Below are 24,223 nucleotides of genomic sequence, written 5' to 3'. Positions count from 1 at the left end.
ATTCAATGAAAAGTTTGCTCTAGAAATTATAAAACAGTTATTTAGACTTCCTCCTTGCTCAGCTATAGTATATTGCTAAATGAAGGCCACGTGTCCTCCCTTTTAACGAGTTATTCCTTCATTTCTTAATTTTGTTGTAAAAAATCTTCCTCCCCCTGGATAAGCGGCAGAAAATGGATGATGGATGGATGGATGGAAACCTTCCACCTTTCAAAGTCAACTTTCGTAAGTGTCTTCGCAGTGCATTTCAACGGCTGCGACACTTGACATCCAACTAATTATAGTCTCTCTGTCTCTTGGCACTGACTTGTCAAGGAGCTTCTCAGCTGTTGGACTGAATAATAAATCTTTCCTAGCATAGAGGCATACAATTTAACAACTGATGTGACAAGCTCTCTCCGTACCTACCTACCTACCTAGCTAGCTAGCTAGCTTGCTAGCTAATTCGCTTACCATCAAACCTTGCCCAATGAAATTTGCAGCTCCAGTATCTAAAAACCAAGCATGATGTCATTGTCTATGTCGCTTATTCTGATTCCGGGGTTTGGGGAGCTGAAGCCTATCCCAGTTGGGCGTACGCAAAGATAGAGAACCTTTTACACTCACTCAGAGGTGATTAAATCCAAAATTCTAGCACGGACATCAAGTGAAAACACACCGACTCACTTAAAACCACAGTAGATTTTGCCAACATCTAAAAACAAAAAAATGAATGTCACAATGTCATGTTTATGTTCCACCAAAATTAAACGGCTGGTGAAAAGAATGCACTCTGCAATGTCACATATTAACGCAGTTGTCCCCCAGTTAGACGAGTGTGGAAAATGCTGAACAAATTATAATTGATGATATACTTGACTTGCTGCTGGTGTACTATTAAATTTTATATACTAATCTCCATGTCATAAAAAGCACTTAACACAATGTTCCTCAGCTATATTTACTGTGCGCAATCACTTAGGCAACATTTTAATAAGCCGTAATGGTGCCGGGACAGCTCAATTTAGAGGACATCTGTAATAGATTCAAAGTAGGAGGGTTATTGTCATCTCAATAAAAAAAATGGAAATGCTATCGGTAAAAAATTATGGTCTCTATTTAAGAACATGGTAGTAGAAGTAGAGGTAGTATGTTCAAGTATATTTGCATCCTCATTCGGCATTGTTAAGGTTTCAAAGTCATACAATGGCAAATGTCTGATCCCCGGGAAGAGATTCATTGTACTCTAAAGTCAGAGAATAAGGTTGAGCAGTGAGTCTATTTCTGACTTCACGTAATTTCCCTCCCCATTCACGGAGTAAATTATAACCTGACGGAAAGGGTGTTCCAAAACCATCTGCATCGCAATCTTACATTCTATTAACTTCCTGCACGTTCTGAAGAAGGCCGTGGTTCTAAACTGAAGATTGAAAGACTTGGCTGAGGACTTCAATTCTCTTGACTATTAACGTGGATGAAATTGCCTTGTCGAAACAGCCTCTTTGATTCATTCCATCCATTTGGGCGCCTCGCATATCATCGTACATCGCCTCACACGTTAGGGACCATGAGCGGCTTTGAGTTTGAGGCAATAGAAGCTGAACATGGTGTGCAGTGAGGGCCTCAAATTGCGATTACCAAGCTTTGAAGTGGGCGCGTGCTTGTGCTCTCTCAGCACAATAAAATCATTGACGAACGGATCACGGCCATGGCGAATCAAGGTCAGGAAGTGCAGTGGAATATGCCGTCTAATTTAGGAAATGCTAAATTTAGATTTTATTTGATTTGCTTTAAGTATCAGTGGCTGGTATCGGCCTCTTTCACAAACGTATTTTAAAAGAAGGCCGGTATCGTCTTGATACCAATACCTGGTATCGTCCGATACCAGGTATACCGTTTAAGAGCATGTCATAATGAATAATGTCATGACTCATGCAGAATTATTTTTACACTCGCACTAAATTGAACTTCTGTTTCAACTGACGGTTTAAAGTAACATTGGAATTTGTCAGCACAGGGAGGCCAGACATGCTCTATATGTGGGTTTTACTTTTGTTTACTCCAAGCCTCTATGCGGTGGTGCAGCGAGAGCTAGTATTAGACCATCTCCAAAACACACACGCACACAAATGCTTGATGAAGGTATCGGCAACATGCCCACTCTGAGGAATAAACTCAATAAGAAGAACGTTTTGTATATTGGGATTCTCTGATGTTTCAATAAGGTTGTCAAAATGACCCCCCCCTCCACTCCCCCCCATCCAAATATGGTTGAATCCCACACCAGTTTAACAACAGATTTGCTCATATCATCAATAGCAAATTACAACGCAATGAAAAGCAGATAACGATGACATATTTCAAATCAAGGACAAATGCTCGATCGCACTGGGCTGCTGTAAATTCTTACTGGCTATTAATTTGGTTTATCTTTTTTCTTCAGGGTTGTTATAAAGTTGTGTTACAAGCCCACTGCGGTAAACATAAAGCAAACTCATTCGTTGTGCTTTAGTTTGCTTTTAAATGCCACCATCACACAAGTACTGTACCATTAATTGTATCCAAGCTGTAAAGTAAATTAGTGTTGGATGCTGGATGGTACAGAGGTCTACCGAGTGGTCACAGAACATATTTTATTGAGAACAGCAAGTGTAACCGCCTTGCGCATTAGCCCGGAGCCACACATTACACTGTAAACCACCGCCGTCAAACTCGAGGCCGAAGGGCCAGATAGGGCCTGCGACATCATTTTATGTGCCACGCGATGGTAAATCATGTGCGTGGACTTCCTATTTCTTGCAAATTGTTTTCACTTTTAACATCACCGAGATATGGCATAATGCAAATATATTTTTTTACCATGATCGTATTATACTGTATACTATATCTATTATGTAGTATTATAAGAGTCTTTCTTTAGAGGACCAACTAATTACCTGATAGGATGATGTTTGTCTCGTCTTTGCCAGCCAAATGTACTGCAGACTCATATTTACCGCACATGTTGTCAGGGCTCCTGTGGGACATATTCCATTAAAACCACAAATGTACCAGGGGACACCGTGTTCCCAGACAGCACCTCATTTTTATTTTTTTTTTCAGCCCTATGAAAAAAAAAAAATCAGCCAAATGTTCATTGCTTGCTGTGGTTTGCTGTGGTTTGGCTGGACTTACCAATTCATAAACATACTGCGCAGTCCATGTCTTTTTGGTCTGGTCTCAATGTCGTCATCCTCATCATCCCCTCGCCTATTCCGCCTCAGCTCGACGACTGACTGCCAAACAGTCTTTGGTTCAATTGCTGCTACGCCTTGGATGATCTTTGTCTCGATTTATTTAATTAAAAAAATATATATTTCCTATCGTGGACTGCAAGCTGCTCCCCCCCTTGGCGCATCAGGCTTTTGGTTACCATGCAGACATATGTGAGAGGAGTTAAAAAAAAATACAAACACTTGTCAGAAGAGATAAAGAGCATTTTCACATCTCTGCAAACAACCAGAGCAATTATATTGTGTCATTAATACCTGTCCTAGGATTGACCGGTGATCAGTCTAGGATTTATCGCGCCTCACGTCTTCAGTCAGCTGGCTCCAGCACACCCGCTGTCACAATGAGAATGAGCGGTGTCAAAAATACTTCTCTAAAGATCTTAATCCAAGCGGATTATATCGATTTGCCTTTTGATTCAACAGTTTGTCACATGGGATCAAGCAAAAACGAAGATAGATAATGCAGCTTGCTAACATACTGATTTAAAAACAGGGGTATGATGTCATGGTCTGGGAAAACATTTTGGCCAAAATTCCAAAAGGTATGTTTGGTACTGCCATAAAACGGCTCATAAGATAAAAAAAAAAAATGGCATATGAACAAGGATGTACAGACTTGATAACTACTGCAACAGTGAAATAATTTAAACACGAGAAGCTACAACGCTACATTGTTGAAAATTCAGTCAGTGGGTGGAATTATTAAATACATTAGGGCTTGAACGACCCTTTTTTTTTTTTTGGCCGATACCGATTCGGATATGTGGCAGAATAAAATGATAACTCATGAGGCATAAATAGTTTTTTTTAAATTAAAATTCATGCAGTTCAATCGCATGAAAATGAAAACAACAAATAAACAATTGAAGCCACACCCCCACACCCCCAAAAACATAATGTACCTTTAAATCATTAAAGTGGCCACCTTTGGCAGAGCTGAACACATACTTTCTGAAATGGAAATATTCTTCAGGAAATATGGCACTTGAAGGTTGCTTGGCTTTTACTCTTCTGTCTACTTTATCTCAAATTACTTGGATGGGATTTTAGTCTGGAGACTGTTATTTCGTATAATCCTAAAATTTATTTTTTTCACTCTTGGGTAACTTGACCTGGTTTCGTTTTTTTTTTTAACCTGTCTGTCAGTTCATCATTTAACTTGGTTCGTACCATTTCAAGTTATTCGTTTGACTTGAACGGCTCGATTTTCAAGTTAAAAAAAAAAATGGAATAGTTGTACTCCTCACACGAATGCGCCAAATTAACTGCTTGTCAAAATGGCAGACTTGGGTGACATTTGCATCGGGTATTTACTCCGACAGACAGACGCCACACATTAATTATTGCACGCACAGACTGACTTGTTTTGGCTCCCTTCCACCTTCACCACTGCAGTGTTTGAACATTGAGTTCACTTTTTTATGTAAGTCTGTGATACATCTCCGTCACTAGCTGCAAAAATTCGGAATAACCATTCAATCGCTTGTTTAAAGCGATTGAATGGTTATTCCGAACTTTTGTTTTCGTCTGACCTTTTATACCTTTGATATGTCGCCTCCACTCTCTCTTGCTACGTTTCCGATTTGATGTGATGCCTATTCATTTTTAACAATGGAACTCGGTCCCTCTACACGACCGAGCTGACAAACGTCATCCTCTCTCCAGCAGAACAAATGAAACGGCAGACGACCGCTCTGCGTTGCCAATGCTCCCTGCTTTGAAGCGAGGATGCATTATGCACGTCGCGTGCTCTTTAGGACAACAAATGGCGTCGCCAAGCACACGCCGCTCAGACCCTCGCGAGTGACGCAAATGTTCCTGACGTGAGAGCCAAAAAAAAAAAAAGACAACTTCATGTTTTCAAAATACGAATGTTTCCCTTTAATTGTTCACATCTGTAGCCTTTAAAAAAACGCTCACTTTAAAACTTTAGTCACTTTGCATGTTCTCCCCGGGCCTGCGTGGGTTTTCTCCGGGTACTCCGGTTTCCTTCCACATTCCAAAAATATGCATGGCAGGCTGATTGAACACTCTAAATTGTCCCTAGGTATGAGTGTGAGCGCAGATGGTTGTTCGTCTCCGTGTGCCCTGCGATTGGTTGACAACCGGTTCAGGGTGTCCCCCGCCTACTGCCCGAAGACGGCTTGGATGGACTCCAGAACCCCCCGCGACCCTTGTGAGGATAAAGCGTGTCGGAAAATGGATGGATGGAATGGATAAATATACGGAAAATAACACCGGCCAACATTTTTTTTTTTTTTTTTTATTGACCAATTTTGAAAATCAGTCATGCAAGTAAACTTTTCTAGGGAATTTTTTTAAAGATCTTTACTTATCTGCTCCCATTTTTTCCTTTTGTACATCCATTTTTAATAATAATAGTAATAATAATAATCATCATTTCATGAATTCAGGGTTAAGTTCAGCAACAGGAGGAATATCATTCTGAAACGTCATAGCTCCATATTACAACGCATGGTAAAATCCGATCCGTATGGAGCAAGTTTTTATAGCTTGAACTTAAATTGGGGTGAAAAATATATATATAAATAAATAAATATCTGGAAAAACCTGATTTGCTCATAAAAAAAAATATCTGGAAAAACCTGATGTGCTCAGAAAAAAAAAAAAAAAAAGTAAAAGCTTGGGTCACCTCCATACAGCAGAGACAATGCAGAAGTGCATTGCCGCAGTGCTCGGTAACAGCCCAATATTCTCCATTCATAGAAAGTGTGACTGGATGCCCTTGTTGAATAAAAGAGTCTCAAACTGCCTTCATCGTGGATGCATTTGTTTTTACCCCTGCCAGTGTGGGTCTCGGGTCACAATGCTTAGACGAAAGAGCGCATTTCCTGCATACCTCATCGTTGCCAGACCTCTGTCTTCTCCCTCCCATTTTTTTTTTTTATTGTAAGAGAGCCTCACTTGCTCGCCCTCTCCCCTCATCTCCCCTCCCTCACTGCTCCCATACTTCAGTCTCGCTCACTCACACACACACACACAGTCACATACACACACACGCACACTCGCTGAGGGGGATTCTCCGAGACGGGTGGAAGCTTCAATGTGATCGTCATTTCTCCGTCACCTTCGGCGCATTGAAGATCTGTCTTTATTTTTTGATACGTAAAATTGGATTCCCCCCCCGCTGCTCCTTTGATAGTTGCAACTTTGTGGACGTAAACGAAGAGAACTTGTGAGACTGATATAAAAATCAGCGCCTTTCACTCGGAGACACCTTGGGCTGAACATTGAGGGATTTGGGATTTTGTTTTGTTTGCTTTATGGTCCTCTAGACAACTGGATTTTTATTATTTTTTCCATTCACCTTTTGTTTCGCCTGACGGACATCCTGTAGAAGCTGCTTTTATGGAGTGTGAAATTTTGGACGCACGTGCCAAGTTTGGACGGAAAAAGTCAGACGAAAGCATGGCTGATGGAACCGCCGCGACGTGCTGAAGGCTTCTTTCCAAAAAAGATAACACAGGTACCGACTTGCATGGCCATTTAATTCCAGCTGCGAAGGGCAGACGGGGGGTGACTTGTAAAATGAGTCCGTGGGGCTTTTTTAATAGGATTACACATTCTAAGTAATGTCTTGAAGACTTTGGAGCAATTAGCAAAGACAAAATATATCGGCGGTGCAGTCAGCGCTGTCTGAGAGATAAGGATACATTTTCATATGACCCTCGACGACTCTAATCAATCACTGTCAGTCAGGATATCACCCAAATTATCTTGGGTGGCCGCTTTAATTGGGACTATCGTGTCATTATTCTTGCAATGTGAATTAATCGCTAAATCCTCAATCTCCAATTGATCGTAACAACTCGTGGTGTCAGAGTACCGTTTAAAAGCAGCCCTGGCGCAAGCTCGAAGCTATTTTCAGAGCTGGTTTTGGAAGCCTCATGAGTGTATGCTTTTTTTCCCCCCATCATGGCTGTTGTTCAAGGCACCAAAGTGCATGCAGTGATTCAATGTGTTGCGAAAAGTTGCTTGAGACCTTCTAAGCTAAAGAAATGGCGAATATTCAGTGGCCTGATTTCAACCCAATCGAGGATGCTTTTCAATTCTCCATCTACTACTGAGGCCCAAACACATTTCGTGACAAATAGGACCTTGAATCTTCTCATCGACTCCTTTACTTTCGGTTCTAGTTTCGACGGAGATGACCACCGCGTCCATGGAGCCCGTCGGAGTCCTGGTGGAAAGGAGCACCAATGCCACCGAGCCCCCTCAGAGCTCTCACGAGGACCCGGCCGCCACTTTCACCATTGGCACTATTCTCTCCATCATGTTTCTTGTGGGAGTCTTGGGAAACATCTACACCCTCGTGGTGATGTGCCATTCCATGCGCAACGCGGCGTCAATGTACATTTATATCATCAACCTGGCGTTGGCAGATCTTCTTTATCTGCTCACCATCCCGTTCGTGGTGTGCACTCACTTCCTCAAGCGGTGGTACTTCGGGGACGTCGGCTGTCGGATTCTTATTAGCATGGACTTTCTGACCATGCACGCCAGTATCTTCACGTTGACCATCATGAGCACGGAGCGCTACTTTGCAGTGCTCAAGCCACTGGATACGGTGAAGCGGTCCAAAAAGTATCGAAAAGCCATCGCGATGCTCGTTTGGGCCGCTTCTCTGATCCTCACGTTACCGATGATCGTGAGCATTCAGCTCATGAAGGTGGGCAACAAGGCTATGTGTCTTCCCACCTTGTCATCGCTGTCCTATAAGATTTACATCACCTTCCTTTTTTGCACGAGCATCGTAGCCCCGGGATTGATCATTGGCTACCTCTACATCCAGCTTGCTCGGACTTACTGGGTTTCACAGACGGTGACCTTCAAAACGACCAATAAGCTTCCGAATCTGAAGGTCAGTAGATCTCTCTCTCTTTCTCTTTCTTACAGTTTTTCGTTATTTTTAAATCTTCCACACTGTTTGGTTTGGTTTTATGAATCAGAATTTAGGCCACAGCGACTCAGGCATTTAAAATAAAACAGAGACCGAAATTCACGGCATCCTTTTGCCAAATTTTTACGAGAATAGACTCTTGAGCAAATCAATGTTTTATTAGGTTTGCTTTGCATAAAAGGTTTGCAGTGTTAAAACTACGAAAACGATTTGAACGAAAGCCCACCTCAATAGTGCCAGCTAGAATCTCTGATCAAAGCCACACCCCTCGCCAACGTGCACGAGGCGTGCACTGTACGTCTCGTGCACTGTCAAACAAGTCGACGTTAGCTACGGTTATTCTTGAGCAAATCAATGTTTTATTAGGTTTGCTTTGAAAATGATGAAACTACGAAAATGATTTGAACGTAGCTCACCTCAATCGTGCCAGCTAGAATCTCTGACCAAAGCCACACCCCTCGCCAACGTGCACGACACTGTACGTCTCGTGCACTGTAAAACAAGTCGACGTTAGCTACGGTTACGATAACACAAAGGACTATTTTCAAATTCGACTAATGTACAACCAGGTCACTTTTCAAAATATTTCCCACCTGTTATACGAGCAGTGATTCATTCACAGGTACAACAAGCACCCGTTTTCCCTATTTCCATTCTTTATCACATTGAACGTGAAATGATCCGTTTGCTCCCCACCTTTGCTCTTTCTCACAAACACACTGGCAACAGGCGTCACTGTCATTGGACTGCTATCAAACGCAGGCGTGATAAGAGCACACAAAAAGAGCCCATATGGCACGTAGCAGGAAGCCATCTGAGTGGCCATGATGAGGCATTCAGCTTCATAATCACAATCCAGAAATAGGAAAACCGTCACGGCATTGGACAAATTGCGGAGATGCTGTAAACATCCACGCTAGAATAATTAAGATGGCACACCCATCATGACTTTGGCCTATAAAAACAAACAATTGGATTTCCAAGGCACTGTAACTACAAAAAAGGAATGTGTAGCATTGTCAAACAATATATTATTATTATAATGGTTCACCGGAAATATGCTAATATTTCATCTTGCGCAGGTTGTCGTTACCTCAGAATGAAAAGAAAGGCACAGCGATGGGATTTTTTTTGTTTTGCATTCATCTTAAAATATTCTATTCGTCAGGGGAGCCTGATTGCACCGCACAACTAAATTTTGGAGGGGGCGTGGGGCATTGCCTGCCTCCCATGACCACGCCCACAAAACAGGTGATCCACGATGGTCATGACCTGAGCCCTTAGGAACTGTGATGTCATTTTCAGTCGACAATAAGTGGTCGTACAAAGCAAAACGCTCACTTCTTGAGATGGATAAAAATGGGCGGATTTTTCTACTTAAGTGATTTTTCCACCAGCGCAATATTAATCAGAGAATGCAGCACCGTTTTGACGAATGGGGGCGCATGGAACATAATGTCAAGAAAACTTCTTGAGGACTTGACTCATTGACAAATGTAATTTAGACGATTAGTGATGCCTCTAAAAATCCTTTCAGCCATGATGCATCCGCTCAAATTAAAAATAAATAAAATTATTCTTTGAACGCGTGATCCAAATGGCCAGGCAATGGCTCTGGCTCACGCTTTATACTGCCAAAATGTTATGGTGCCCATCTGGCACTCTCTCTTCAAAACAGGAAAGCATGCAGGTGGAGGAGATTGATTGACCAGTGCAGTGACAAAGAGGGTGACGTTCGATCTAGAATATTTGAGCGTGCGTAATTCATAATTGTGTTGCTTCCCAAAAAAAAAAAAATAAGCTGCTGTCATTCCTTTGCTATCAGTGATGTATTCCTTTTTTTTCTTCTTATCTCCCTAAAGGTTCTTTACCTGATTTTCACCATTGTGCTCCTTTTTTGGGCATGTTTCTTGCCTTTTTGGATATGGCAACTCCTGGGTCAGTACCATCCGACACTGCCCCTGTCCTCCACAGCCAAGCGCAACATCAATTACCTGACGACATGTCTGACGTACTCCAACAGCTGCATCAACCCATTCCTATACACACTGCTCACCAAGAACTACAAAGAGTATTTGAGGAAGCACAACCGGTCCTGGTCAGCTGGAAGTTTTTTTGACAGGAGGGGCCGTGTGCAGCGCTCGCCACGCAGATCGCCCTCCGCGAGCAGTCAGCAGTGTACCGAGAGTTTCATGCTCACGCACACAGCGTCCTTGCGTACCCACAACAGCAGCTTGTGAGGTAGGCATGTGCTGTTTTTTTTTTTTTTTTTGACATACAAATCGTTTGCTCCTTCAGATATTGGAATTTATCATTTCTAAATCACTGTGACAGTAATTTAACTTATTATAAGAGCCTAACGTTTCGGTAATCGAGTGAATGTGTCTCCATTTATTCAAAGGCAGACTGTAGACTTTTTTTTTTCCTTCCTTGATTTGTCTGAATTTATGCATGTGTCACTGTGGGTATTTTATGAAGGCCCCCGTCAGAGGCATAATTCAGGATTACCACTCATGTAAACAACTGAGACACTTTTTATGCTAATTTTAGATATCCTTCGCCAATGTTTCCTGCAGAGGAAACCGGAGAAAGGTATTGTAGTTTTTAACGGAGGGGAATGCGCACGGACGTAGGCATCCATTTCCTATAGCGATTGTGCTCATTAACTTCAAGGGGTGACCTTGAGCTTATCCCGGCTCGCTTTGAGCGAGTGGCACGGTTACATCCTGGAAGTGGTCACCAGCCAAAAGCAGGACGCGCAAACATATGTACTTTCAAGCTCACATTTACACCGAAGGACAATTTAGAATCTGCACTCAACCTAACATGAAAGCTTTTGGATACCTGGAGAAAAATGCACGCAAGGGATATGCCAGGGGTGAGGTTTGAAATGTATATTGTTTGCTAAATAAAACCATTTGGTTCTGGTTCTAGAATATATATCCATCATTCTATGTTGTAAGTGAACGGTCTGGTTGTAAATGAACGGTTTTTCTAGAGCGCTCTTATCTCCAGCTCACCAAACCGAAGTGCCATGTTACATGTGGACGGGTCACACTAATCAGTTCAACTCAGAGTCGGTTAGAAAACAAAGCGTGGCGGCCATGTCAGAGTTTCCACTGCTAAGCTAACTTGCGCTTGAACATGACGGGCAGCAGGTACGAGTCAATCCGCCCATCCCGAGCAGCTCGTGGCGGGAAATAAGATCGACACCTAACGAGCGGTGCCGTCCACTAAAGGCGGACGAGTAGCTAAGCAAGCGGACTGAGCGACAAGCGGGAACGCGCAAAGATGGAGGAGCAATTACGGATCGAGAAACTATCATGGAATGCATACTGTGAACAAAGATTTGGGGATGGCATCAGTTCTTCTTTCAAAGGAAAGTAGACATTGTGAAATGATACAATGACAAAGGGAAAATGCGTCAAAGGCAGAAATGGATTTCCTTGTGTGAACTTCCAAGCCCGGCAATGAAAACATTGACTCATTATCAATGCATGATGCATAAATTCATAGCAGACTCATAAACTATATCCTATAAAAGCAGAGTGTCGCACTGACATTTTATTCATTATTCATCATTCATGTTCTTATCAACAAGAAGAAACGGTCTCTCGGGTAACACTGGCACCCTTTTGAAAAAAAATACGGTGGGCAATCAATTGCCTGTTAGAGAGTCGGTCAATTATAATTAGTCAGTGGTCCCTTTTTTTCAAAATGATTAGGACCTCAGCATTTTGTGGCTCTGCATGAGTTTCCTTTCATGGTTTTATTGCGGGTATCAAGAGTGCGGCACTTTTAGTGCTCAATTCGCAGGCGGACCATTAAAAGCTCCTCGATAAAGTAGCGCAGGTTAAACACATGAATCCACACGGTGACGGATCCCTGGCTGCCAATTGCGAAGTGGCTCTAACTCATAATGGCGCTTGATAGGATCATGATTACAGTAACAAAAGGCAGGAAAAGGGCCAGTGGACGCAGGAAATGGCAGGAAATAAAGCTTTCGCGGCAGCCTGCTTGATAGTTTGGACTTCACGTTGACTGTTTAATATTCACTGCAGCTTAAGAGTAATGGCCTTTTTTTCGCACTCGCTCAATTATTTCATGCTCCGTATACGTACAAAGGATGAACGGTCCCTCTCGAGTGAGCAAGATTAGCATGAAGAGGCGATGTTAATATGAACAATAATTGAGACAATTATTATCAGTTTAGAACATGACCGAAATGCTATCTCGGCAACAATAGCAACTCCATCCATATTTGGGGGGGGGGGGGGGGGGGGGGGGGGGGGGCGACCTCCACACAGTGAGAAATTAGACATGAAAACAGGTTGCACAAAGGTGATGCTATATTGCTCCACTTTTTCAAATTCTCAAAATGGTATCACCACAAATCTAACGTGGAACATTAAATTCGATTTCCAAATGTACACCATGTGCTGCATCCATACCATACGCCAATGAAACGCCTCGGAGTATATAACAGCATGGACCAAGTATCCCCGTAAATATCTCATAATACGTCCAATGGGGAAAAAAAAAGGGTTTTGAGCTCTTGGCTTTACAAGATAAAATGACGGTGCAAATCTCTTCAGAACTTTTTTTTAACTATTCTGCCGAGAATCTAAATGGCTTTAGGCAAAGTAGCTGGTGTTTCTGGGTACCTCGGACAGATTTTGAAACTCCCACCGGGGGGACTAAGAAAATGGTGCAAAACTGCTTGGTAGCAATGCCGGGAAAGAGAATGATGTAAAAAGAACGGGGGGTTGCAAAAAATGGTGGTGGTGCCTTGAGATATCAGTGTCAAAAAAAAAAAGAAGTCATTTTTATGCTGCACTTTAATGACGATGGTGGCATCCTTGATCGACAGAATCCAGCATTCATAATAGTTTAATCATGGAAATGCTTTCTGGAGGACAACACATTTCAATGGAAGGGTATTCTGGAATGTTTCAGTGTGAATAGTCGTCAGCGAACCCTTTTACTGAATTTCTGACCTCCTCCATCACGAGTCATCACCTGCCGGCGGAACATGTGAGATGAGCTGTGAAGATTGTCCGAGCGGTGCTGTCCGTCGCTCATGCTGACTGATATGTGCAATTGCAGAGGCATCATTTTATTTGATTTTTTTTTCACGCGTTGAGGTGACCGGGGATGAATAGTGACCTTTAAAAATGAATAATATCGCTTTTAAAGAAACGTTTCCTCCCATGAGAGGCAGCATTTTCCATTCTCACTCTTCCTCACTCCATTTGACAGACTTGTACTCAAGGATCACGGAAGGCTGTTAGAACAGTCTTTGAAACGAAATGTAATCTTCTATTAGATTTTTTTTTTAAATTATTTGCAATATTTTATACGTAAGTAAATATTATGTGACAGGATTTGAAGGCAATAAAAGGAGAAAATTGCGATTAATTGTGCAAAATTGTGTGATTAACTTGGTTTTTAAAAAATCGAATTGCTTGACATTGCGACATATTATATTCACACTTTAAAATATGGATACATACAGGCAACAATATACAGTACAGTGATTTTATTTTTTTTTTTTGCCCATTTCATATTCCGAAAATATCATAATGATAGCCCCCAATATTATGAAACCATTTTTAACTAAAAACCACGTGCGATCCCTTCACAGGAAACCAACCACAAAAGCGCGTGTAAGTTTCCGTCATATCCTCGGGGCAAATGGTTTGCACATGAATATCATCCATCACTATAAATCACAAGGCAGCCACATTTGTGTTTGCATCTGTTTGCTGAGAGATGCTGACTCTCTGACCTAATCTCCGAGCCGGTAAATCAAAGTCAACTACCAGCACCATCAATAAAAAGCTTCTCTCAACAATAGAGCCCACCCGCCCTTTGAGTCTTTTCTCAAACATGCTCACAATGTAACAACCAGAAATGTCAATCAATTATTTTTTTTTCCGAATGAGAATAAGTTGTTTCGAAAACGGGTAAATAGGGTCAGGCTTGAAAAAGAGAAGGAAATCAAAATACTGTCAAGAAATGTGTTTTCCCTCACGTGAATCTATTTGCAAATGAACTTGTCGCCGTGTGTAAAATACTGTGCCGTATGGGCGTCGAGTTATTCATCACCACTGCAAACTACAATCACAATAGCAGATACAGCCTGTGGAGTGGAACATATTAAAATATGCATTAAAAAGGGATACGAGTACTTTTGAGCCACTTGAAAGGTTGAGTTTAAATCGGCTTCGGTTGGCAATCGTGATCACGGTATTGTAGTCATGTTGACAAAATCAGGTGAAGTAAGTTATTGCATCTCTTAGTAAAAAATAGAACAAGTGCTTTATTTTTTTTCCACCTCCGGGATATTTTTGACGCTGGATGGATGCGGAAAGCTTGTGTGAACAATGAGCCACTCTCATTCTGTCTTTCTCCTCTTTGACATGAAGAGATTTCAAAAGGCCACGAGTGATCGATGGAGCCTGAGCGCAACTCGAGGCCGTACGGCACACCGAGTGTCGAACTTTTCGACCTCGCAAAACACATACTCCAACCGACCGCGACGTAAGGCATGGAGTCTGAAAGCCAAGACATTTGACATTGAAGTGGTGAGGACTGTAAAACAAGAAGAGCGCCCAATTTGGCATTCTTGAAACAAATCCTTTACTACGGTTCTCACAGATCATTTTGTATTGGGTGACCAGTCTGGCCACATAATTAATTAGCGCGCTAAATCTATTAATACAAACAGAAAGCCCTCACGGGACAAGTTATTCATTTGTATCCATTCCAACTCATCCCCCCTCACGTGAATCAAAAATCCCAAATGTATTTCGGCTAAAATCTCACTGGCTCCCCATTATAAACTATGATTTTTTTTATGTATTTATTTTTAACATAATGAGCCAAAATCAAACCAACGTGTAATTAATATAATATGTCATGTGATAACTAATAAAAATAAAGCTAGCTCAATGAAGACAAGCCTAAGTTGTTGTTTCTGGCAAAGATAATGGGAAAAAAAAAAAAAAAACATTCCAAAGGGCAGCCAGCACAAAGCGGCTCCCAAAATGCTTTTACCTTTAAAGAAGCAATTTTCTTCTCTTAATTTGTAATTGAAAGCACAGCAGGTCTCTGGACCTGCTGTGGCTGCACAGCCTTTTCAATGCCCAGACCCTCCCAAGATAACGTTATTATGTCGTCAGCTTACACAATCAATTCGCTGACAATGTCGATTCATGTAAATCCTGACATCAACACCCGCGTTTCACCGCTGGATGAATCTGTTAAGACCTCCGGCGATCATTTATTGAGCATGCAAATACCACATGGAATGTGTCGTTCTTGTAACCCCCAGGCGTCGTGACATTCCAGAAACATATTGACAGTCTTCATCTTTGCTCAGGTAAATCAAGTTAGAAAGAAGCAAGGCATGACGGGAACATGTGCAAAGGGTGCTCCTACAGGAAGAAAAAAAAAGATTTCTTTTGTAATCTGAATCCAGGCTTGCACTGCTACAGTATCTCATGGTCTGACACGCACGCCCCAGTTGTGCCGCGGTCAGTGAGGTGCGTTTCAAAATATATTAAAGATGATAATATTGTATTCAATCCAATGATTTCGACAATGATTCAGAGGGTTCAATGTACGCTGCTTTTATATTTAGGAATGAGATTTGATTACGTCCGCCACACATATCAGCGAAGCAAAGAATTTGCCGACCTGTTCTTTGATCATATTCACTTAAATGGCATTGCGCCACAACTTAGACCAGCCTTTAATTGGTCTAAATTCTAGTCTACATTCTGTCACCATCAGATTACAGGGTGCATGAAAGGGTTAATTAATGATGCAGTAGTTGATTTTTTTTGAAAAATCTTGAAGCTTAAGACTGCAAAACTCAAAATGAATCACGGCACCAATAACATTCATCATACTAAATTATTAACTTTTTTTTTTCACGAATGGAGAGAATTTGGGCGGTTCATATTCACAAATTCTGCCCGCTTGGTTGCTTCTGCTTTCAAAATGGTGACCTTAATAAGTTTAATAGAACAGACGGAAGAAAAAAAAAAGATCTTCAGCCTTGGACTACTTTAAAACTTCATCAAGTAACTTTATGAAGTCAATAACACGTCTTACATAATGTTGAGCCTAGCCCTTAATTGGAAATGTTTTATTTATGTTGTCTGGGATAGGTTCCATCTCATCCGTCACCCTGAATAGAATAATTCTGCAAATTTCTGTGAACTGTCAATATTGCACATCTAGACATCTGTAAAGATGCCATATTTTGGTGTCGTGGCTCATTTTATCGATGACAGAGAGTTCGAAGTGTTTTGCTTTGAATATAAGTAAAGCTAGTGTGCACCAGAGGCACATTGGCAGAACTTCCAGACAATGAGTTGCATTGGCAGCAAACTGCACATGAACAAAATAAAAACAACAAGTCACTTCTTCGGGTTTCAAATTGGCAGAAGTTATTAATCTATTTCGATTAATCTGCGAGAGACGAAAGAAAGGCACAGGGTCAGTCACCTGAAACAAGAAAAGGCGTACCATCAAAGAAAGGCAAGGTGCTCATCTTCTTCCTTGCGACTTCTGATTCGGACGCACGAGATGAGGCAAGGCAGGAAATTTGAAATTACGCCAGACCGCTATGAATCAGAATCACATGGCTGAGCGGCCGTCACCAAGATAGGACGCGTCCCCTGGACGCGCACGCTTCGCCTGCAAATATCTTTCAAGACCTGCCAACGCTGTACCCTTTTGCAAGACTATTCTCAGAACTCATCGCTCAGAAAAAGAGAGCCGCTGTCCGTCTTTTCCAGTCATGCTTTGCCTCAACATCTGGCTGAATAGAAAGGGGGGGAAAAAATAATTTATGGTGTCTTGGCAGATGAAAATGTTCAATTAAATGAACTCAATCCGTGTCACAAATGGACATGCCAGTTAATGACAGTGACTTTTCTGAGCCACAAAGTGAATATAGGGATGATACACTTTTAAAACGAGTGTCTCTGTTACTTTGGTAGTTTTATTAGCACCTAGATATAATACTCTGGATGATAGAATATTTTGGCATGGACCCTTGCATTAAATTCTCTCTGTCTCTCCCTCCCTCCAATAAAACACTGCCGTCAAAACAGGACCGACTTTATCCAAAAAGCAGACGATAATCTGGGCTGGTTTCCAGTCAATCGTAGTGGACATAAAGAGACAAGACAAAAAAAAAAATCTCTACCGAGCGGTCACTTGAACTCATGCTGCCTGCGTGGAAGTAGCCGAAGCAACATGGCGGTTCATCGCGAGATGGTACAGCGGCTATTGCATCGCTGATAAGGGCGAGGCATTCACTATAGAAAAACAAAATAAAAAGTTCTGCTTTTTTTACGTGTTATCCTTTTACGGACTTGATTCTCATATCTCACAATCTATTACGACCAGGAACTGAAATTGCTCCAACAGAATATAGAAAAACAAATGAGGAATACAATCAGTTGATAAGGAAATTGGAACGTTTCCCTTGCGCGGGACAACCACGGCTGATAAAATTTATCGGATCGGTGTTTAAAGAAACCCAAACATTTCCTTGCGCCGCTTATCTCCTGCATCTGACGTCGCCGATTGCATACTTCATCGAGTGTGAAAAGAGAGCGGGTAAAAACCACTAACCTTCAGCCGCGGAGGATCAATAAGCTTTACAAAGCATGAATGGTGCAGCGTTGAATTGAGCCTGCGGTTTTATCACACTTAATCCGAGAAATTAGGGCTCTTTTGTTTGACGATCGATACGTTCCCTCGAGTCAATCGCAGCCATCTCGCAAATCGCGTCCGCTCTTGATTGCTTTTAGTCAAAGTGAAATTTGACATGCCCGCGCCGTCGGCCTCCACCTCGACACGAAATAGCCGAGGGGGGAAAAGCCATCGTCGCGCATTGGCTGCAGAGGACTAAACAGTGGTCAAGATAAAAGATGGAAAGCGAAGATCGAAAACGCTAGGGGGCGCTGCAACACGCTTAGCTTTTGACAAAAATATAAGCTTACAGAAAATGTCGCGCGTTTCCTGTCGTTTGTTGGAAAGGTCGGTCATGGCACGCCGACTTGTAAGCTAGCAATCTCTTAGCATGTTCAAAGAAGGTTGTGAAAAGGTCAAGGGCTACTGTTGGATATTCTATTTCAGACATGCGATGGAGGTCATCTCTCTTTTTAACCCTTTCACGGCCGAAAAATCCACAATAGGGCATGACCGGAGGTTGGAGGCCCACGCTTATTAGCATTTGGGAGGGAAATGTTGAATTTTATTTCTATATTGCCTGTCAACAATTTGTTCTGAGAGAACAGGAGAGGGGCACACGGGTTTCTATTTTCCAAACCCTTGTGTAGTGGTTGACCCGCATGACTTCCATGCCGGCAGAGTGGATTCAGTTTCCACTCGGTGACGCTGGGAATGTGAGTGAAAGGTCGACGTTATAGTCTGACTTTGGCCAAAAGTCAATTGGAGGAGACTCTAGCTCCCTGAAGAGGATCACACAGGGGAGAAAATGGATCAATGGATAGATTGATGGAAATATGAAAACATCAATACATTGATGCCCTGTATGACAAGGACTGCAAAAATGACAGCTTGGTGTCCATTGAACTTTTTAACGTTTCCACGAAAAGCATTTTAGCTTTTTTTTTTCCCACTCACTCAAACAAAAAGTTTTTAACCCTTTCATGCACCAACAACGCTAACCTGGAACATGATAAGCTGTCCGCTGTAGTGACCGCTGCCCCTCAAAGGGTTAATTAAGAGCCAGAGTTTGGAATCAAACCAAAAATTCAACTGCAAGAACGATTATATACATTCCAATTATATAGGACTGTATTTTTTTCAATAAGGTACTGCAGGAACCAAAATAGAAATAAGAACACGAGAAGAGCCAAAATACAAAAATGTATCTGCACATATGCAGTGTGTTCACATTTATGATGGACGAACCAAAGTATGAATAAGAAATGCGATCCCTCGTCGCATCAAGGACGATTTTTTTTTCCCCCTCCGCTTTGACGTACCTCTGAGGTCACGCGACTCTTCCCTGTGACGCACGAGGGGCATTTTCCAGCTCCCTCGCGTTTTTAAAGAAAGCTTTTTTTTTTTTTTTTTTTTGGATGAGCCCCGCATCCCTCATCTTTTTGTTCTCTTTCTGAACAAAGCCCCGAACCACATCGTACCGCACGAGGAGGGAGACCTTCGTCTGATCTCGGCTGCCTTTTGTAGTGCATGGTTAAGAGTCTCACAATATCAATACTGTTAGAAGTCGGTCCAAATGGAACACAACGGGGCGGCAGTAGTACAGTCCGCAAGGACGTGGGCGTTGGGAGTCGAGAGACACGGGCTGAAGTGCCGTCACAGTAAAATAAATCAATCAATAAACAAATAAAATAAAGGCGACTGGTTGTCAGAGAGATGTCAGTTGGCTGGCCGGCTATACTGTTGAGGTGCCCTTGAGCGAGGCATTGTTCCCGCGGGGTTAACGTTTGCCACTATGATGACGGGCGGCAAAGAAATGGCGCTTGTGCTAAGCCATCACTGGCTAATTTCGGTACACCCGGCCACGGCTTGGCAAAAATAAAATGTGTCTTTATTTTGGCAGATCGGATTGTTGAGATCTTTTCTTTTTTCATAGTTTGACCTATAAAAGCTTGCGCAATCTGGATTTGACCATGCGTGGTAATTTAGTCAAATTTGTTGACCAATGTCATTTGGTGTTGGGCCAGTTATGGAAGTTAGCGCCACCTTATGGAACAATGGAGCCGAAATACAGACAGACTCGCTTACAGGAACATTTTCAGAGACAAGTAGATGTCAAAATATGGACTTTTTTTTTTTGACACCTCATGGAAAGGCAGACAGGCCAGAGACACGACAACCCTGACACAAACAATTAAATGTTTACATTTGGGGGAGAATATTCTTGCCAATCTTCCTCCAGTTAAAAATGGGAGTTTAGAGAAATCATGCAATCGAAAGCCAATAACAGCAGTTATACGACTCGGGCCAGACTTGGAACTTTTCCTCTCGTAAGGCCCAACGTCTTCATGACTTTCACGTCTGCCTTTGAGAGTATGTCAACACATGACCTCAACTGTTCATCGTGGAGACATAAACAACCCTCCCTTTGTCGGCACACCGAGAACTGTTCCTAACCTCCCTTGAGTCCTTGATTATGATGCATTTGCAATGTGGGGGGTGGTGGTGGGGAGAAAAATATGCACCTCGTTGGCTAATGCTGCCATGTGGCTGATAACTAGGACACTCTGTTGTCGCCGTTGAGACAGGAGAGCGGCGCAAATGAGAAGTGGGAGTGGCGGCGGTTGCGTGGTAATGAAGGGGTGGGGGGACATCGGCGGGAAGGGCACGCGGCCAACGGCATTGCAATCTCAAATTAACAGGTGTCCAATGAACAAGAACACAGCCAGTGGTTGCGAGTCGCGCTTTCTATTTTCTGCCCCGCTGCTATTTAAGTCCAACTCGATCGCTTTGAGTGCAAGGTGGTGGGGGGGGGGGAGGCACAAGCCTTCTGTAGAAACAAAAAAAAAAACTATGATCAACTCAAATTGATTGTCAAATAGCAAATCATAAGCCGGCCTATTACCAAACCCGCTGAGTAAAAGCCAACACACTTTAAAGTGCAGACGTCTCCCAGCACTAAGCTATTATTATGAACCAAACAATTACAGAACGAGCGGTTGGAACGGTAAATTGGGGTTTTTTTGGGGTCACATGGGCAAAGTTATGCACAGCGTGTTTGGTTACCATGGAGATTCAAACTTTATGGACAAAAACAAAGAAAGTCTTCCCACGGCGTACAAAGTAGGACTGGCATTCAAGTGTGCTTGTTTGCTTACCCAGATTTTGGATTTCAATGATATGACACAAACTCAACAGAATAAAGTGATGAGTGAAGCACAAGACACGGCGAAACTATTTTAGGGGTTATATTAATGCACCTGGACCAGTGTCAGCCTTAATGTTCCGAGCTCTAATTCGTCATTCTGATCCAGCTCCGATGTAATCTATTTTTAGTGCTGCATTACAGGCTAATATTTTTCCAAATTTACAATCCGTCTCGTCAAGGAGCGAGTCTAGGATCTGAAATTTACACCGAATGTCAGGCGTGCAGTACATTTGCAATTAGAAATTAGAACATTACCCACGGTCCTGAATTAAGACATATGCTTCAGTTTAAAAAAAAAAAAAAAAAAAAAAAAAAAAGCTTGAAAACAAAACGTAAGTCAAGAAAATGAATCGGGACATATGCTGCTTAGGATGACATCTATTTCTCTTTGGAAATAAAACAAAAATGACAATGCCCCTTGAAAAATTGTACGAGTGCTCCCTGAACATACAATCCTGTTCCCTGTCCTTGACAGATGTGACTGAATTGTGCCGAGTGAAGAAAAGGGACCAAAGAACCACGTGGAAACGGCATTCGAATGAAGTGGGCATCTCTACAAAACTGGCAAAAGAAGTGAAAACATGACAAATGTGTGTGCAACTAAAACAGATGTTGTAACCCGTGCGCCAAAATTCACACCTGTGCTCATTTTTTTTTTTCCCATGAATGAACATAGGAATGACCTTCATGATGAATAAGTATACAATCTGTGCTCTTTGTTATGCAATACTGTATGTGAGTCTGCATGAATATGTGCAACAGCAAAAAAATTGCAACAGAAGCAAGCCACGCTTGTGTGGATTTTCTGGATTAAAAAAAAAAAAAAAAAGCATGATTATTGGACAAGTGCAGTAGGGTTCAGGAAGCAGCACCCTTAACATCAAGCATAAATGCAGTCATGCATAATTGAGTATTCCGACCTGGTTTGATTTATCTTCATTTGTATTCATCTTCACTGGACAATAAAACACGTGCACTTCATTTCTAGTGATTAACGGGAGCGCAGGCCTTGCGGGTCCACCGGCGGCGTTGAAAAAAACATGCTCTGATCAAAACGAAAGTGCTTTTGAGCCTCAGTGAGATGGAAAAAGTGATACAATTCCAAGAAAACTGTCAGAGAATGCATCTGTGATGCAGTGTGTTCCCCCCAAAATTGGCATCATTTGAAATTTGAATGTCAAAGTAACTCTTGTAAAGTGAAATATTTATTTACCAAAACTTTCAAAAACATATTCTAATGGATCCAGATTTTACAATCAATTTCGCATGCATTCACAAATGTCACGAGGCACATTTGCTTTTTGTGTTCCCCTTTGAAATTTCTTCTCCGTGTCTAAAAAATGGCATTCCAGTTCTTATTTTTATTGCCTAAAAAAAAATGCAAGTGAATGTTGTTTAAAAAAAAAAAAAAAGGTTAATTTTGACATCTCTCTTTAGTTATTAATTATGAAATGATGTCAAATTTGGGGGAGCATACTGTATTATTGTTTTGTTATTATTCTTTATTTGATGGTTTTTTTTTTCCTTTCTTGTAAAATTCCAACTGCATTCTTTTCATTGTGGCTCTCGTATACGGTGTATCCCCAAAAAAAAAACCAAAAAAAAATGGCATAAGTCACTATGACATCATGCCAACATCACTTGAGCATCACTGACTTAAAAGAGACATATTATGCATTTATTAAAATTGAAATGAGTTCCCACTAGTTTCTTAAAAATATATATATCTTCGTGGACTGCGTTCATCAAAATACCCAAAGGATAAAGATTTAAATAAATAAATAGATTTTCTTGATTGTTTGCTTTTAACACTTGTTGGGTGTGCAGGCACTGCGGTGATATTTGTGTGACGAAAAGTAAAAATGTCCGTAGTCTGCCTTCGTTAATGCTGAAGTGTTGAGAAAAAAAAAAATGACACTATCTACACGGTGCTGTATATACTTAATTTCAACAAGATTATGACTTGGGAAAATTCCGTTTCGAAATCCGGAACAAGCTGAGTTAAGCCCTGCTGATGTTAAAGCTGCTAAAAATGATCAACGCCCCTCTGGGAAACAAATGCTGTCGTGTATCCTCCAATTTTAATGCTATATGTTATCGAGTATAGTTGGCTTGGGCTCCTCGTGAATTGTGTGTTCAAAAACAAAAGATTTGGTCACAATGAAAAGACACAAACAAAAAAAAACTTTGCAGAAGTATTCACGAAAAAAAGTAAGGTATAATGTTCTAAGAATAATTGTGATCAGAAAAATAAAGATTTTTTTTTTTTTACTAATAATACCATCGCACAAAATAATTCTTTGCTTGTAATATGACGACAATGAGTAAGTTAATAATTGATTTGGATTGTTTTCTTTTCAATGTAGCCCTCTGTACCAAAGAAAAAAAAGTGCATACAAACTAACAAATCACAATCAGCACACGTGTTCTTACAAAATAGCACAATGTAATAATTTCACGTGAAGAAGTTCCACAGATTTTTTTTTTTTTTTTGCTTAAATATTAAGCTAATCAAGCATTACATGTTTTGTTTTTTTTTGTATGTGGAGCTATAATAAAAAGAAACTCAAATTGCCTGAAAACTATTACATGAAATTACATTCAGTCATTCGGTTCCATGCATTTGTATTTTGTTGGTAAAACATCCAAAAAAATAAATGATGTCAAATTGTGTTGAATAAAATGCTGTTGACTAAGCATTTGCTCGGTGTTTCTTCATGATTCAAAGTATTAGCCAAAGCATACAGGCACGATTTTTTTTACATGATGCACAACTCTCATTTATTGCGCAATAATCTAATTGTAAAATGTATTTGTTACATTCTATGATGCATTTTTATGCTTTAGAAAACATTTATGTCTGAATATGGGAGGGGCTTGGAACGGATTAGGGCATTTACATGGAAAGTGCGTCTCAATTTACAAATTGTTCAAGTTAAGAAATTTCTTCCAGAACCAATTAATTTAACTGTACCATTGATCCCAGCTCATAAAAAAAAACATTTTTCGATTCAGCGTCCATATTGGGGGAAGTAAATTACGATTCATACATTAACATCACTTTTGTTTAACAAAAGGAAGTGACAATATAAATGTTGCATCCAATATTTTGTGCAATATTCGTGATAA

At 41.2% G+C, this 24,223-nt stretch overlaps 1 protein-coding gene and 1 long non-coding RNA gene across 2 annotated transcripts in view; one reads left to right on the top strand and one right to left on the bottom strand.

Moving 5' to 3' along the window:
- The window catches only part of LOC109513316 (uncharacterized), a 42,155-nt gene that overhangs the window by 4,930 nt on the left and 13,002 nt on the right, over positions 1 to 24,223 (bottom strand). The window contains exons 3-4 of the long non-coding RNA XR_002167723.1: positions 3,507 to 3,584; positions 2,916 to 3,254 (exon numbers count right to left, since the gene is read on the bottom strand). This is a non-coding gene — a long non-coding RNA (uncharacterized LOC109513316). The remainder of the gene's footprint in view (positions 1 to 2,915; positions 3,255 to 3,506; positions 3,585 to 24,223) is intronic.
- Positions 6,216 to 22,506, top strand: uts2r (urotensin 2 receptor). Its single transcript, XM_019865633.1, has 4 exons — positions 6,216 to 6,738; positions 7,409 to 8,133; positions 10,035 to 10,413; positions 21,570 to 22,506. Exons 2-3 carry the CDS (start codon positions 7,420 to 7,422, stop codon positions 10,410 to 10,412), a joined length of 1,092 nt encoding a protein of 363 aa, XP_019721192.1. The 5' UTR covers positions 6,216 to 6,738; positions 7,409 to 7,419; the 3' UTR covers position 10,413; positions 21,570 to 22,506.

The sequence above is a fragment of the Hippocampus comes genome, unplaced genomic scaffold (assembly GCF_001891065.2).
Source record: "Hippocampus comes isolate QL1 unplaced genomic scaffold, H_comes_QL1_v1.1 scaffold58, whole genome shotgun sequence".
NCBI lineage: Eukaryota > Metazoa > Chordata > Actinopteri > Syngnathiformes > Syngnathidae > Hippocampus > Hippocampus comes.
The sequence above is the reverse complement of the archived record's forward strand: the minus strand, read 5'-3'. Positions and strand labels throughout refer to the sequence as shown.

Coding starts and splice junctions, on each gene's coding strand:
- uts2r (XM_019865633.1), top strand. CDS start 7,420: ATGACCACCGCGTCCATGGAGCCCGTCGGAGTCCTGGTGGAAAGGAGC. Junction 8,134..10,034: donor ATAAGCTTCCGAATCTGAAG/GTCAGTAGATCT, acceptor ATCTCCCTAAAG/GTTCTTTACCTGATTTTCAC.